At 48.2% G+C, this 14,251-nt stretch overlaps 5 protein-coding genes across 5 annotated transcripts; 3 read left to right on the top strand and 2 right to left on the bottom strand.

Moving 5' to 3' along the window:
• Positions 1-469: 469 nt before the first annotated feature.
• HETIRDRAFT_414971 (uncharacterized protein) lies at positions 470-1,285 on the top strand (the record flags this gene model as incomplete). The annotated part of the gene is made up of 3 exons (XM_009544492.1): positions 470-577; positions 631-732; positions 785-1,285. The coding sequence occupies 3 exons, from the start codon at positions 470-472 to the stop codon at positions 1,283-1,285; spliced, it is 711 nt and encodes a 236-aa protein (XP_009542787.1).
• A 1,669-nt stretch (positions 1,286-2,954) lies between these two features.
• On the top strand, positions 2,955-4,284 carry HETIRDRAFT_44105 (uncharacterized protein; the record flags this gene model as incomplete). Its single annotated transcript, XM_009543507.1, has 3 exons — positions 2,955-4,063; positions 4,128-4,138; positions 4,190-4,284. The coding sequence occupies 3 exons, from the start codon at positions 2,955-2,957 to the stop codon at positions 4,282-4,284; spliced, it is 1,215 nt and encodes a 404-aa protein (XP_009541802.1).
• A 447-nt stretch (positions 4,285-4,731) lies between these two features.
• HETIRDRAFT_414969 (uncharacterized protein) lies at positions 4,732-5,666 on the top strand (the record flags this gene model as incomplete). The annotated part of the gene is made up of 5 exons (XM_009544491.1): positions 4,732-4,869; positions 4,930-5,035; positions 5,099-5,382; positions 5,445-5,521; positions 5,576-5,666. The coding sequence occupies 5 exons, from the start codon at positions 4,732-4,734 to the stop codon at positions 5,664-5,666; spliced, it is 696 nt and encodes a 231-aa protein (XP_009542786.1).
• A 53-nt stretch (positions 5,667-5,719) lies between these two features.
• HETIRDRAFT_43950 (uncharacterized protein) lies at positions 5,720-7,292 on the bottom strand (the record flags this gene model as incomplete). The annotated part of the gene is made up of 5 exons (XM_009543500.1): positions 5,720-6,122; positions 6,186-6,329; positions 6,378-6,518; positions 6,576-6,754; positions 6,807-7,292. 5 exons carry the CDS (start codon positions 7,290-7,292, stop codon positions 5,720-5,722), a joined length of 1,353 nt encoding a protein of 450 aa, XP_009541795.1.
• A 2,281-nt stretch (positions 7,293-9,573) lies between these two features.
• HETIRDRAFT_309755 (uncharacterized protein) lies at positions 9,574-14,134 on the bottom strand (the record flags this gene model as incomplete). Its single annotated transcript, XM_009544490.1, has 20 exons — positions 9,574-9,804; positions 9,861-10,106; positions 10,159-10,242; positions 10,293-10,504; positions 10,557-10,604; positions 10,663-10,723; positions 10,773-10,905; positions 10,958-11,088; positions 11,142-11,257; positions 11,312-11,446; positions 11,503-11,692; positions 11,746-11,865; positions 11,916-12,034; positions 12,091-12,380; positions 12,435-12,703; positions 12,761-12,916; positions 12,967-13,314; positions 13,373-13,562; positions 13,613-13,812; positions 13,865-14,134. The coding sequence occupies 20 exons, from the start codon at positions 14,132-14,134 to the stop codon at positions 9,574-9,576; spliced, it is 3,549 nt and encodes a 1,182-aa protein (XP_009542785.1).
• Positions 14,135-14,251: the final 117 nt, after the last annotated feature.

The raw sequence follows: 14,251 nt of genomic DNA, 5'->3' as shown, positions 1-14,251 counted from the left end.
CGCCGAGATCTATTCGATCTCGAGCGGGAGGGTGATGGCGACGACCTACGGTCACAATACGGGCGACGCGTGGATAAACGCTGGGCCCGCGGCCAAACAAAGGAACGGGCGAGGTGGGTCCCGGTCGTAGCATTGAGCGAACAAAAGGCGGGGTCGGGGTAAGAGTATTACAGGGACTAGGGGGATATGCGACGGGTGCTCGACGGGACGACAAGGAACGTGTCGTTGCGGAGCGGGGGGACGTAGGGAGGCGAGGAGAGGGTGTGAGAGGCGTGGCGGGAGCCGGATCCAGCGGTTGAGTCATCTGGGCGAGGCCTTATTGGGCCGTCTTAGCGGCTGCACCAAGCACCGTCTCTCCCCATTGTTCCCCATATCTATCCCTATACTCTATTGCGTCGGTCCCATCTAACTCTCCCGTTTTATAACCAGTGCCCGTCCTTTCGTCCTTGTATCAATATTCGCCCTCGCAATGCCTCCCATCGCTGCTCCCCAGCCTCGTCGTCCTCGCCCCAGCTCCCCCCTCCTCCAATCCCCGACCCATCCACGCTACCACATATCGCAGGACGACCCCTTCATCGTCCGTCCCTCCCTGTCCCGTTTAGTTCCCCTTTTTTGACCCCCTCACTGCAGTGTTGTACCCCCAAGCTCAAGCCGTCGCAGTCGGCCTTCACCCTCGAATCCCCTCCGCTCTTATCTCCCATCCGCTTCCAAGATCGTACAAAGCGCGGTGTAGTATGTCTGCCTTCCCACCGCCTCATCCACACCCGCTCATGGCCCGTCTTAGATGTCCAAATCCCCGACTCCATGTAGCTCTATCAGAGGATCATCTAGCATCCCCCTTGCTATTTCTCGGTCCCCACGCCGCCGTCGCCATCTCTCCTCGCTGAAGTGCCCCTTTCCCCCTCGCATCCCATCAGATTTTGACAATCTGCCGTGGATTGACCTGCTTTCATCACCATCATTCGCCCAGGACGCCTGGGACGGCTCAGACCTGTCCCAGCTCATCCCTGAAGACACACGTCCCGTCGCCAGTCATCGTGAAGGCCCCGGCCCCATACGGCGCCGTAAGCTGTCCCCACGAACCGCACCCCATGCGCGCAGCCTGCACGCCCGTTCACCGCAGCGCCCGGCGGAATTACCAGCGCTTCTAAGCGGCCGCAGAGGGAGCAGCATAGCACCACATACTCCTCCTCCGCGGTTCCACCCCTCCAAGACTCACTTCTTCAATCTGATGCCCATCATGACGGACTCACCCCTTTCCGAAGCGCGCTTTCCCTTGCACTAAATCTCCGCTCACGACACCTCTCGACGCCTCGTTCAATATACGTAAAATCCAATAGTTATCTATATCGTGCGTCCGGATTTCAAAACACGGATGGCCCCTTCGCACGTCTTACACGCCTACTTTCCGCACCCTCGCAACGACCTATTTCCAACGGCTCGCATCAACCAAGGGTATTCCGCAATCCACCTTTCCGCCGCATCGTCATGTCCAAAGATCTTCCGACCTTTTCCGCCCGCACTGTTCTCCTACACGATTGTATTCTCCTATTCGTCGATCACCAATCATCGCTCACCGTGTCACCTCGCATTGTTTCCGTTCTCATCTGTCTCGTCATTATTTGATCGCTATCAACATATATTTTATGATCTACATTTTATCGAACTCTTGCGCTAATATTATCCTACCCGTCTGATTTCTTGCTATAGCACCCTGTGTATTACGTCTCTACGTTCTTCTTCCCTTTCTATCCTATCTCGTACCGTTGCAGACAAAGGCGTACCATGCAGCGTTGGCTTGTGATTTTCTGTTCGTCTCGTCGCCTCTGCGTCTTTACATCAAACACTTCGCTTCAAGGATCCTTTCCATGTCTGAACATCTGCTAATATTTTCGAGCTGTCTGTCGCACCTTGCTTTGAGTCTGTTTGCTGTCCGTCTGTTTCGCACATCCTGTTTTCGCTTTTTACGTCGCATCGATGAATGAATGCCATACATGTCCATAGAGTGGATCTTTTCTCATCGCATTTGTGCGTGCTTGCTAGGATGAGAGGCCTCGGGAAGCCTACCGTCGCCTTCCCGGTCTTTAAATTCGAGGGAAGGCTTCATCATTCAAAGACTGTCCCATCATCCACGGATGCGAGTACTTGATCAAACTGCGTATATATATCAACGGGCAATATTCGGAGGCTGTTGATGCACGACGGGCCAACGGCCATAAAAAAATTGCGTCACCTGAGCGATTCGAACACTCGCGGGCAAAGCCCAACCGCTGGCAAGCTAAATAGCAGGCGATCCCGTTAACCACTCCGGCAAAGTGACTTTCCTAAAATTTCCTGGTGACTTGTGACAATGGTCATTCACTTGAGACAAATAGACATTCCAGATGGTCCGGGTCTAATTTCGGCCATGGTTTTGGAGGAAAATGGAGAGTCATCTCCAGCGAGGCTGAGTGAGGCTTGAAAACACAACCTGCCCCTCGAGAGTGCCCTCATCAGAAAGATCACATGATAACGAAGTCCCAATCGACGAAAAGCCAAAAAGGCCTGCCCCAGTGAGGCTCGAACTCACGACCTTCCGATGACTCTGTTAGTAACAGTCGGACGCTGTAACCAACTCAGCCATGGGGCATGGATGAATTATTGGACCTTGACATTCACATACTGCTGCAAACACAGGTTGAAACTGCCATCGCAAAAGTGCGATGATATCATCGGTTCATCGTCGAAATCTTGAAAGCGACGACCAAAAGACCCGTTGAAGCTGTGAGTCCTATAATGTCTTTTTATCATCCGATATGAGAGAACGTATCTGCGAAAATTCATGTGCTCTGCATATCACCTCTGATACAAGTCCTTGACTCGTTCTGACAGATTCTGAACTGTGACTCGTATCATCAACGACAATATATCTATATCTTGACTTGCCTGGTTCCCATAAACTCAAACATCCTACCATGGCCACCTCTCGCGTCGTGAACTTCGGGGCAGGACCGTCGGCGCTCCCAGCGTCTGTGCTCGAGCAAGCCGCCCAAAGTTTGATGGACTTCCAAGGCACAGGCATTGGAATCGCCGAGATCTCCCACCGCTCGAAAGAGTTCACGTCGTTCCTCACCGGCCTCGAGTCGCGCATTCGTGCTCAGCTGTCCGTCCCGCCTACCCACTCGATCCTCTTTACCCAGGGCGGAGGCTCGGCACAGTTTTCCGCAGTCGTCTACAATCTCCTGGCGCGACACCGTCTGCTCCATCCCGAGCTCACCGATGAGCAGCGTACCATGGACTACGTCGTCACCGGCTCGTGGAGCAAGAAGGCGGTCGAGGAAGCTAGACGTCTGGGCGGCGGTGCGGTGAACGTCGTCGTCGACGCGCGGAAATACTCGAAAGACGGAAAGTCATTCGACAATATCCCCCCTCACAGCGAGTACACGTTCTCTCCCGATCCTGCGCTCATCTACTACTGCGAGAATGAGACTGTTGACGGGGTGGAGTTCTCCCACGACGAGGCCGCGCCGACATCCTTCCCATATCAGCTTCTCAAAAAAGGAGCCCTGCTCCCTCTCGTCGCCGACTACTCGTCCTCCTTCATGTGTCGCCCTATTCCCAATCTTGCAGACCATGCCGTCATCTTCGCCGGCGCTCAAAAAAATATTGGTCCCGCTGGTCTAACGATCTTGATTGTGCGCCAAGATTGCCTCGTCGATACGGACGCCGCAGCCAAGATCGGTGCCGCACCAGTGCCGTTGACAATGTCTTACAAGACCCTTGCCGACTCCAAAAGCTTGTATAATACGCCGTCCGTGTTGCCGTTGTACATCTCTGGCCTCGTCCTCGAACGAATGGAACGATTGGGTGGTATCAAGTATTACGAGGAGTTGAACAGGCGGAAATCGGGCAAAGTCTATGCCGTACTGAAAGAAGGAGAAGAGAAGGGAGTCTTTCAGAAGAAAGTGCAAGACGGTTCTGAGAGTTGGATGAATGTCGTGTTCACTTCTCCAAAAGAAGGCTCGGAACAGCGCTTCCTGGATGGTGCAGAGAAGGAGGGAATGAAGGGCCTAAAAGGGCATCGGTGAGTACAGTCATTGAGCGTTCTTCGATTTTTATTCATTCGTGTCGTCATTGTGCGATTCTAGCTCCGTCGGCGGTAAGTTGCCTATCTGTCTCTCTTCTGATATCGCTACTCACTGCGCTCTAGGTATACGCGTCTCTCTGTACAACGCGGTCACTGAAGAAGAGACGGACAAGCTTGTTAGCTATATGAAGGAGTTCATCGCTCAGGAGGCCTCTTAGACTGTGCTGTAAATAATGGATGAAAGTCAGCTGTATTGAAGCCTCGAGAACCTGAATATGGGCCAATCGAATCATGACGTTCGCGCTGACTCGAGTTGTCTACTGGCTCTAGTATTGCGTCAAATCTCAGTTGCAAAATTTCCAAGCAGGCCGTCATTTGGCGAACAGCTGCGAAATCTACTCTGGTGTGGCGCAAAATCACGACCATGTCTACCTCACTGAGGCTCGAACCCCCGGCATTGATCGAGGTAAGACCTAAAAATCTGCCCCAGTGAGGCTCGAACTCACGACCTTCCGATATTATGTAAATAACAGTCGGACGCTGTAACCAACTCAGCCATGGGGCACTGTAAATATGAATGAATTTGACATCTAAGTAGAGTATGCTTGCTCAGGCTCATCTCGACTATCGTGCTTGACATTCCTGTCGGTATCACCCATGACGACATGACGAAGAAAGCTCGCCCAACCTCTACAAAAGCTTCGACAAATGAACAGCCGCTCAACGCAACGTTCCCTGCCTTGTCCCATAAGCATAACATACCTTGTCGTGTCCTTCTGGAAGACCAGATCTTGGTGCTTGATGTCGGTTTGGATCATCCGCGTTCATCTGCATCTTATGACTTGACTGTTTTCATGCTGTAGAATGTCTTCACTCCTGAAGAGTGCTCGCAATTTGTCAGATTTATTGACAAGCAGCCCCTTCAGCTCACACCTCCCAAGAAGAAGGGAGAGGCTGATAGAGTAAACCGTTTGTATCAGCAGTGCTTGGCTTGGCCAGTCATGGCAGGTCATGGCTGATCTGCAGCCCTAGATCGTCTTTCTATCACCTCGGTCGCCTTCGCACAACATCTGTTCGCTCTGTTGAGCCCGCATCTACTAGCCTTTCCATACCCGGCGTCTCAAAAGCGTCTCAACTCCCTATCTCGACCTGCGCATTCACTCAACTCCAATATCCGTCTCTACAAGTATACGCCAAACCAACATTTCGGTCAGCATTATGATGACTGGGTCCGAGATACAGAGACAGGAGCCAAGTCTGAGTGGACCTTGTTGATTTACCTGACAGGGGCAGAAGATGGCGTGGAAGGTGGTGAAGTATGCTGCACCTTGCGAGAGATCGAGTTCCAGCGTTGACTGTTACATTCACTCCTTGCCAGACGATCTTCTATCCGAGCTCCAAGTCATCTGACGCAATCGTCGTCCCCTTGACTCGAGGCACTGTTCTTCTTCACCGGTACGTTCTGTTGGTGTCCAGCTCTAAGCTTCCACACCGGCTCAACTCATTCAGACATGGGCACGAGTGCCTTCTACACGAAGGCTCTGAAGTTCGTAGAGGGACAAAATATGTTCTTCGTTCAGACGTTATGTTTATGAACTGAATGCCTTGTCGGAACTTCTTGAGTGAAGTCAGAACACCAAGGACACCAAGATATTATCTCCTCCCTTTCTTTTGTCTAGACGGCATGCCCGCTTCAACGACATCATCGTCACGATCCCTGTTGTCTCTGTCACCACCCTCTTCCCTTCTCCGTTTTCGACCACGCCCCCCTTTCACCGCTTGATCCTTGAGCTCATTGGCGGCCAGCCTTCCCGCCTCATCCACTCGCTCTCGTAGTAAAGCAACCTCATCCTTATCAGTGGGCCAAAGCTCCATTTTTTTGCCTACGACCTCTTCGATCCGTTGGACGAGTTCGACGTCGTATTGTGTTACGAGCGTTATTGATTTCCCAGACCGACCGGCGCGCGCCGTTCTACCGACTCGATGAATGTAGTCTTTTGAATGGGTAGGGATGTCGAAGTTGATAACAACGTCAACTGATGGAATATCTAGACCGCTAGATTTGTTTGTGTCAGAACATGTAAAACATGAATCATGCCAAAGCTGTAGCCTTCATTACCGACTAGCAACGTCTGTTGCTACGAGAATGTTTCTACCACCGCTCTTGAATTTGCCAAGAGCACCTAATCGCTGACTTTGACTTAATTGACCGTGTAGTGGAATGGCGGGGAAGCCCAACGTCCGCAAAATTATGGACATTCTGCTGAAGGATATCAACAAAATTCGAACTCCTTTTTAGCAGTGGACGAACCGTTGAGCATCATGCACTGTTCTTGTAAATATCATGATAGAGTTTTGTGCCATTGAGTTTGCGAGATATATGAGGTGTACGTCTTTCTGGCTCAGTGGGACTAACAAATAATATTGAAGCAAGGTGTCAACAGTTGAATATCTGAACGAATCTATGTTAACATTGCTAGGGAGTATCAACAGACGTTCGTGCACGTACTTTGATGAAACTTCCACCCTAACCGGATTGGATAGACTGGCACGTTGCAGTTTGGCAACTTTTGTGGTCATTGTTGCAGAGAAAAGATATGTTGTCCGCTCCTTCGGAATGACCTTGAGTATCTTGTCTATAACAGGCCCAAAGTCCATATCCAACAGACGATCTGCCTCGTCCAAAACCTAGAAGTGCGTTCAACATATCTCCTGTGAGAGCTTATACGATTCTACCCACCAGATATCTAAGTCCTCGCAAGCTGAAGCCCTTGGTATTCTCCAGGTGATCAATCAGACGTCCAGGGGTAGCAACTATAACATGTGGCCGCTTTGCCAGTGCTATGGACTGAGAGACCATGTCCATCCCTCCCACAATGACCGCGCACCGTACCCCGATCGCAGAACCCAGTGCTTCGAATTGTTGCGAAATTTGATAGGCCAATTCGCGCGTCGGCGCCAAAACACAGGCAAAAAGACCTTTTGGCTCTTCCCATAATTTCTGTAGGATCGGGAGCGCAAACGCAGCTGTCTTTCCAGACCCTGTCGATGCTACGCCGATGATATCACGTCCCTCGAGAGCATGAGGAAGAGATTCGACCTGGATGTCAGTAGGATTCTTATACTCGAGCTGGTTCAGCGCTTCCAATAAAGGATCAATAAGGCCAAGCGACTTGAAGGTGGGAGTCGAAGAGGTCGACGTGCTAGCCTCCTCTGCCGAAGGCATTGAATGAAAATTGTTGATTTGTGTAGCAAATGAAGGCCGCTCGACCTCTGATCGGCTGTTTCGTAGTCCAAATCTAGGGTTAGGGCTTATGTACTCGTGCCCGCGAAAAATGTCTGAACGGCAATTGCCGAGCTGCCGCAACAGCACTTTTGAGCATGGCTGTATGTTAGCTGTATGTCTAACAAAAACATGACAATTCTTGAAAATATACTGGTGCATAATGTATGATATCCACATTCCATGTGTTAAATTATTTGAAATTTGAGTCAATTTAAAGCTTTTGTGGTAAGATCTTTCTCTATATAGCAGAAAACAGACCCTTCTAGAAAGAGTGGTCAACCAAAGATGATTCTGTTATGAACTGCTTACTATATCTTTCTTGTTTTACCACGATCCATATAAGGACACATAGGACCTTTCTCCTGACTACACTTCGCGTTCCTGATCCATTGTTACTTGGTCCATGCTCCTACCTGTACGTATTTATTGCAGCTGTGGCATAGTAGGGAAGCCTTAGGCTATCCACTTCTGTCCAATTTAAGAACTGCTGTTAACCAGCCTTCTCTGATTCAAAGACACTAGTCTAATCAGCTCAAACCCTTCACATCTATCATTCTCATCCTATCTGCACTATTAATTGATCTGTGGTCTAGGATCCTCTCATCCTAAACAGCTGTTTGTGACAGATTCTGAATAAATAAAAATCTAAATATATTTGACAGACTTCTCTATGTAACATCTCAGCCACACATCTTATAAGAAAGTGAGAGAATGCTGTATCAACAAATCATCTTATAAGAAAATAAGAGAATGCTGTATCAATAAATGGTGTCTTGATATATACCCATGACAAGTTTACAATCTAATCAGTCAGTATAGAGCAGACCTATTGAGGGCTAGTAATATTTGAATACATACCATCTATGCTAATAGAGTCATCTTGAAGTAATATTCATGATTTCTGGTGACATTCACAATAGTGGTGGTTTGTAATCATTCAAGGCCCTAATTATTATATTGTTATATATGTTCTTGGAGAAAACAGTCAACATAATAAGCTCCTCCTAGCTTTATATTTTGTACATGACAAATAACATATATAGAGAAGCCTGTCAAATATATTTAGATTTTTATTTATTCAGAATCATCTTTGGTTGACCACTCTTTCTAGAAGGGTCTGTTTTCTGCTATATAGAGAAAGATCTTACCACAAAAGCTTTAAATTGACTCAAATTTCAAATAATTTAACACATGGAATGTGGATATCATACATTATGCACCAGCACATTTTCAAGAATTGTCATGTTTTTGTTAGACATACAGCTAACATACAGCCATGCTCAAAAGTGCTGTTGCGGCAGCTCGGCAATTGCCGTTCAGACATTTTTCGCGGGCACGAGTACCATCATTGCACCGGAGCTGCAAAAAAGATATTTCTTTGTAGTATCTTAAATTAGGCTCTATCTCGCTCCACATTTTTATATTACCTGCGGAAGCCTCTTGAAATGTATCCTCTTATTTTTTCATATTTTTGAGCAAAATCGAAGAACTATTGTGATATGATTGAGAAGGGGTGTCCGAAAACGAGCAAATCTTGGGGGTTGCAAATCTTGCCGACGATCGGGTCACATGTCGTCACGTTTAAACTCGAACTCCGACGGCGTGCACTGCGGAATGACCTGCCATGCGGAGATTCAAAAAATGACCAAGCATCACACGGCCCGAGACTTTCTGTCACTCTGCCTGCCATCAGGTACTGCCCGTCGAAAACGATTTGGTGAAGAGCAGTGGAGCCCTCAAAGTCAGACAAAATGACCTGAATGCTTTCAGTGATACCTCTTAATACTCTAATTTTTTTAGTTTTGTAATTGAGCTCTAGGACCTGAGAGATCTTGAGCATCTCTCAGATACCTCTGCCTTGAAAACCATTATTCATTGCCTCCTCACTGCTGCACCCAATTTCTGTTCTCGCAAAAACTCTCATACTTGAAGAGTACTTAAATGAACAACTATGAATTTTTTCAAGAGGTGCCGTCAAAAGTTGCTGCGGGGAGCTCGATTTTGAACCTCTCATACCATTTACAACTCCGGTGCAACGATAGTACCATTCACCGGTCTTTTCACGTTCTAAATGGATGTCATTATAAAATAGACGTCAGTTCGACTATCTTCGCTTCCGATATTTTGAAGACTGTCTCTGGAATACCAATTAACATGAAGGGTCCAAGTAGATAAATTATATGCGCAAGCAACCAGAGAACCAAAAAAAAGTCTGCAGATGTCAATCGATTCCCTCCCCCATGCCCACAACAAATGTACTTCTCCCCCCTCTGGGCAGAACAAGGATTTTTTCTGCTCCATGAATCTGGTAGGTCTCGACACTTGGCAAAGATAAGGAGCCCATAGTCATTTCTCCGGCCAATGGTAGAGCCGTAACGGAAACCTTTGGCAGCGAGAGTTCGCCATGATGTAGGGCGATGAAGGTGATAGGAACAGTATACGTACTTCCGTCCTACGACTTCGGTCAGAGAAAGTCAAGCGCTCTTGAGAATCAAAAGAAAAAAGTACCTGGGCCTCGAAGTCGCCGCGTTTTCTCCCACTCACCAGCCATTCGCGGAGCATCTCCTCGATGTCAAATCTCATCTTATACCCCCTCTTGTCATCATGATTCCTTGTCCCCCAGCGGAACGTCGCATGCATAGTGAGTAGTGCCGAGATAGGCTGACCAGCGTACAACGGAGGGAGTTGGTCTGATGACGTTGATTCGGTCGTGAATGGGTTTGCCAAGATATGTATTCGAGCGGCAACAAGAATCTAGCACCGATACCATGAATGGACATATGACTCTGATATTCATTTGACTTACATTCATGATAGGAACGTCTACTGGGATCTGTAGTTCACGCCACGTCCCGTCGTTGATGCTGGGATTTTTATTCTGTCGAAGGACCTGCGGATATTTTAGATCTCACCGCATGACGAGAAGACGATAACGCGCACCTCCTTGATATTTCGAAGAATTTGTCCGATTTCACCTTCTTCGTTTGTATCAGGAACATCGAGCTCTCCTGTTACCCCATACAGTTGTACCCAGCCCGCGTCACCCTCCAAGGTTTGAATTACACGATCGATGAGAATACTCCGATGTGTTACATGCTCAGTCTCTTGCGCGAGGGCGGCATCCACAGTTTGCTCTATGATACCTTCGATTTCTGGATGCAAATTTAGTGAGGCGAGTTTTCAACGAAGAATGACTGCTCTGACCATCACGTAGCATCCTGTACTTGATAGAAAGACAGAGCGGATCACGGACTGAGAAGATGCATTAGATGGATATAGGTGAATATAGGTGAGATAAGTTAAGGCCTACCTCGCCCATTTTGACATTCCAGCTGAAACAAGAAGTTCGCTGGTCTTGAAGGTGTGATGGTCTTTGCCGATGGGTTAATCTTTGTGGGAATTATCCAGATTGTCACCCACTATAATGCTACGTTGATGTGGATGCGTTGATGATATAACCAACCCCTCTTCGCCTTCTTCGCCCTTGAGTTGGGCTGTTGCGAGCCGTATATGTTGGTAAGATGTTGTCGAGATGGTGAATTTGGAGAACAACCTGCAAGCATCGGATGAGTAAGATCACTCATGCTCAAAAATCAATTTCATACTTTGAACCTCTGAAAAAGTCTTGCACATTTACAGCAACAGGCAAGAGTGTTGGAACTCTACAGGTAAGCCAAAGTGACCGTGATATGGAAGACTCCGGTTCCGTCGTGTATTCAACAGAGATGTCAACTTGCTATGTACCCATCTGATCAGTATGAAAGTCGTCTCAGCTGCAACGTTCCTTACCATCGCGTGTAATGCCGAGGCATCCGAATGAGGCACCAAGACGGATATGACCGTTTCCTTATCTACATCGACCAACGTGACATTGCTTTCGTTGCATTCCAACGCTCCCGATGACCCTATGCATTTCCTGTCAATCACAGATGGGAACATTAGCGTTAGTGGTCGCATACCATCGCTCTCTAGTTTAGCCTGTGAAGATCGAAATTGAACTCCTGATGTGCTCGAAAGTGTTATGATGGCTTTTGAAATTTGGTTCCGACCGGTACCCACGGTCATCAGTATGCTCGAGGGCGCGCCGAGTTTGACTTGTGGAATAGGAAGTCAAGTTCGCCGCCTCGAAACCAAGGGCTTGTGAACGTACTGCATCGAGGCCGTTTGATTCGCACGTCAAAAGCACATAGGTCTCTCGCCAGTCGAACTAGCACCGGAAGCTCAGCCTTCTGGCGAGAGAGCTTCGACGCTTCCGCAGGCTGACGATGAACCCACTGGAAATGTAGGCGTGATATTCGGACTTCGCTAGAGTCGAAGATGAATGTGCCCCATGACGATGTCTTCACAAGGTTAGCAGCTACACCCATGGTGTCATAACGCAATGGCCACGTACTGGACAAAATAAGGTCAGCGTAGACATTCCCGACGCTAAACTTCGGGTCTTTACGTTGAAGACCAAACGCTCCGACTCACGGCCCGTCAGTGTGACACTGACCTCGTCTACAGGGATTTCCTAAAGAGAGCACGGTCATTGACGGATCCCATCACGACCTTAAAACATACGCATGGCAAACGATTGTTCACTAGGACATCGACGAAGGAACCGTCTTCTGAGCCCGCTAACCGTGCATTGGGATTCACTATTTTGATGGATATTGCTGGGTGCTCTGAATGTATAAGATCTTGGAGACACCATGAATATTGTAAGTATATCGCATGCGATAGAGAATGAACATACCCGAATCTATATTGTTCGCTAAGTCTTGCAATGCTACAACTATCCGTGATACATATGCCGCCTTGTCGTCTTCAGTTACCAGTAGGTCGCTCCCGTGATCATCTACATACGACTTCAAAAATGAAAGCGCAATATTGATCCACTGTTGGTCCCTTGCACTGCCCAAAGCTGCGTGGATGTCGATGGCTTGCGAGAGCATATATGATTCTAGAGCGATCCATTTATGTGGGGAATAGTGAGCCGGTAGGGATGAGAAGGTTTGGAAAGCAACAGGTAGACGTTCTCGATGGCTACAACGATGGTTTGTACAATGGATGATGGATATGAAAGGAGTAAAAACGTACACGTCGAGGGCGGCAAGGTTCCAATGCAGCTTCAGTGCAGATTTGCGTCGGCCGGCTTTGGCATTGAGCTCAATTGCGCGGTTTGTGAGGCTGACATATAGCTCATAGAATGCGTCTTCGTCCTCCAAAGAGGCCAACAAATCGGTTCTGCTGATCTTCTGCGACGAACGCTTCCGCGCACCATTAATAGATGGAGATGGGAAGAACAATGCCATGGTGAAGGGCGGTTTGGATGGCAAATGTCCGGCTTTGATACCTATAGTTGTGAGCTTGAAGAAGAACAACGGTCAATCCTTCGAAAATCAAGTCGATGGCAAGAGACCTACTTGGTTTCGAGCTAACTCAAGCAACTCAGCCTTGGATGCGTTGAAGGCAGTTAATGAGGAAGCCTCAAGGCCACGCGCCCACGGCTCCGTATCCTCCACAACGCTGAGGGCAGACGAGTAAATCCATGATTCGACAAAGTATTGAGGAAGCGTATCCTGAGACAATTTTGGCAATATATCAGACGGTGCGCTATAAGGGTACTTACCTCTACATCCCGTAGCTGACGCCCTAGCAAAGAAAGGAATTTACTAGCTTTTCGACAGACGTCGGCGACTCTCCCAACTTTCCCCAAGAGCGCGCATTGCCGCGCAAGGAGATATATCCGAAAGTCGAACACGGAAATGGCATTCGCAAGGATGAGATCCCGATACGGTTTCTTGTCGATCGAAAGAAGGGGCACCGAGTCATCATTCTGTCCAGCGAGAATGAGTGTTCCAAACCAAAGAAGACTCTTTTGGCTTATGACATTGGTAAAGGAGATTTCGAGTTCATCATATTGAAGTAATGCGTCTTCAAAAAGATTCATGCCTTCGAAAGAGCTAGCTAAGCTTTCCTGTTGGAGCGATGCTTGAGATGCGCAACAGTGACGTGGGGAAAGCATCTTGGCTTACCTTTAGAATGAAGAACGTACAAAAATTCCACCCCGGCATTCCTCTTTGACTATCCGATCGCTTGACGTCCTCTGATCGTTGTGCGACCGCAGAATCAAACGCAGACAGGATACCCTCCTTTATCTTCGATATAAGATCTGCCCAAGCTGCAGGATTGTCCTGGCCAGTAGTCCATGAAAGCTGCACGCATCTATTCCCAATTATCTCCATCGCATATTCCACGAAGAAGAATGGACTCACCTGTCACGTTTATCTAGATTGAAATCCGCTCTGATTTTATCCAAGACACTTCCCTTCATCTGGAAAAACCCCGACGCAGCACTTCTAGCATCTGGTCGAGTAACGTGGAGAAGAAGCCATTCTTGGTTCTTGCGTTGACTCACGATGGTGTGCCATTCCTTGATCTGCTTCCGAACGCTAGTCTTGTATGTTTCATTGTCCTACAAACGGATGATAAGATACTACCGTTAATCTGGGCGTTACCTCATTTACCTCACATGTTACAACATATAGATTGAGCAACGGTTTCTCCAGCAGTGTGGATGGGACTTGCGAAGTGTGCTCATCCCGGACACTGTCGAGGGCAACAAGCTCCACCTCTAGCTCTTGGATTGTCCTAATGGATGGCCGGGAAACAGGTTTCCAATGGAGATTTCGAAGAGGAAGTTGAGATGATAGACCATTTTGGAGATGTTGCCAGTAATCAGAGGAGAGAAACGACAGGGAAGCAGAATAGGTGATGAGGGCGCGCTGAGGGGCCATGAGTGGGCCGACCGTAAGTTGTCTTTAGCGAATATGTTTTATAGGTGTTTCATAAGCAAAGATTGCTCTCTTCGATGCTTAATAGGACGTTAAGGTGAGACCATCTCTCACACGGTT

This window comes from Heterobasidion irregulare, assembly GCF_000320585.1.
Source record: "Heterobasidion irregulare TC 32-1 unplaced genomic scaffold scaffold_02, whole genome shotgun sequence".
Taxonomy (NCBI): domain Eukaryota; kingdom Fungi; phylum Basidiomycota; class Agaricomycetes; order Russulales; family Bondarzewiaceae; genus Heterobasidion; species Heterobasidion irregulare.
Note: the sequence above shows the minus strand (reverse complement) of the source record. Positions and strands in the feature narration are given on the sequence as shown.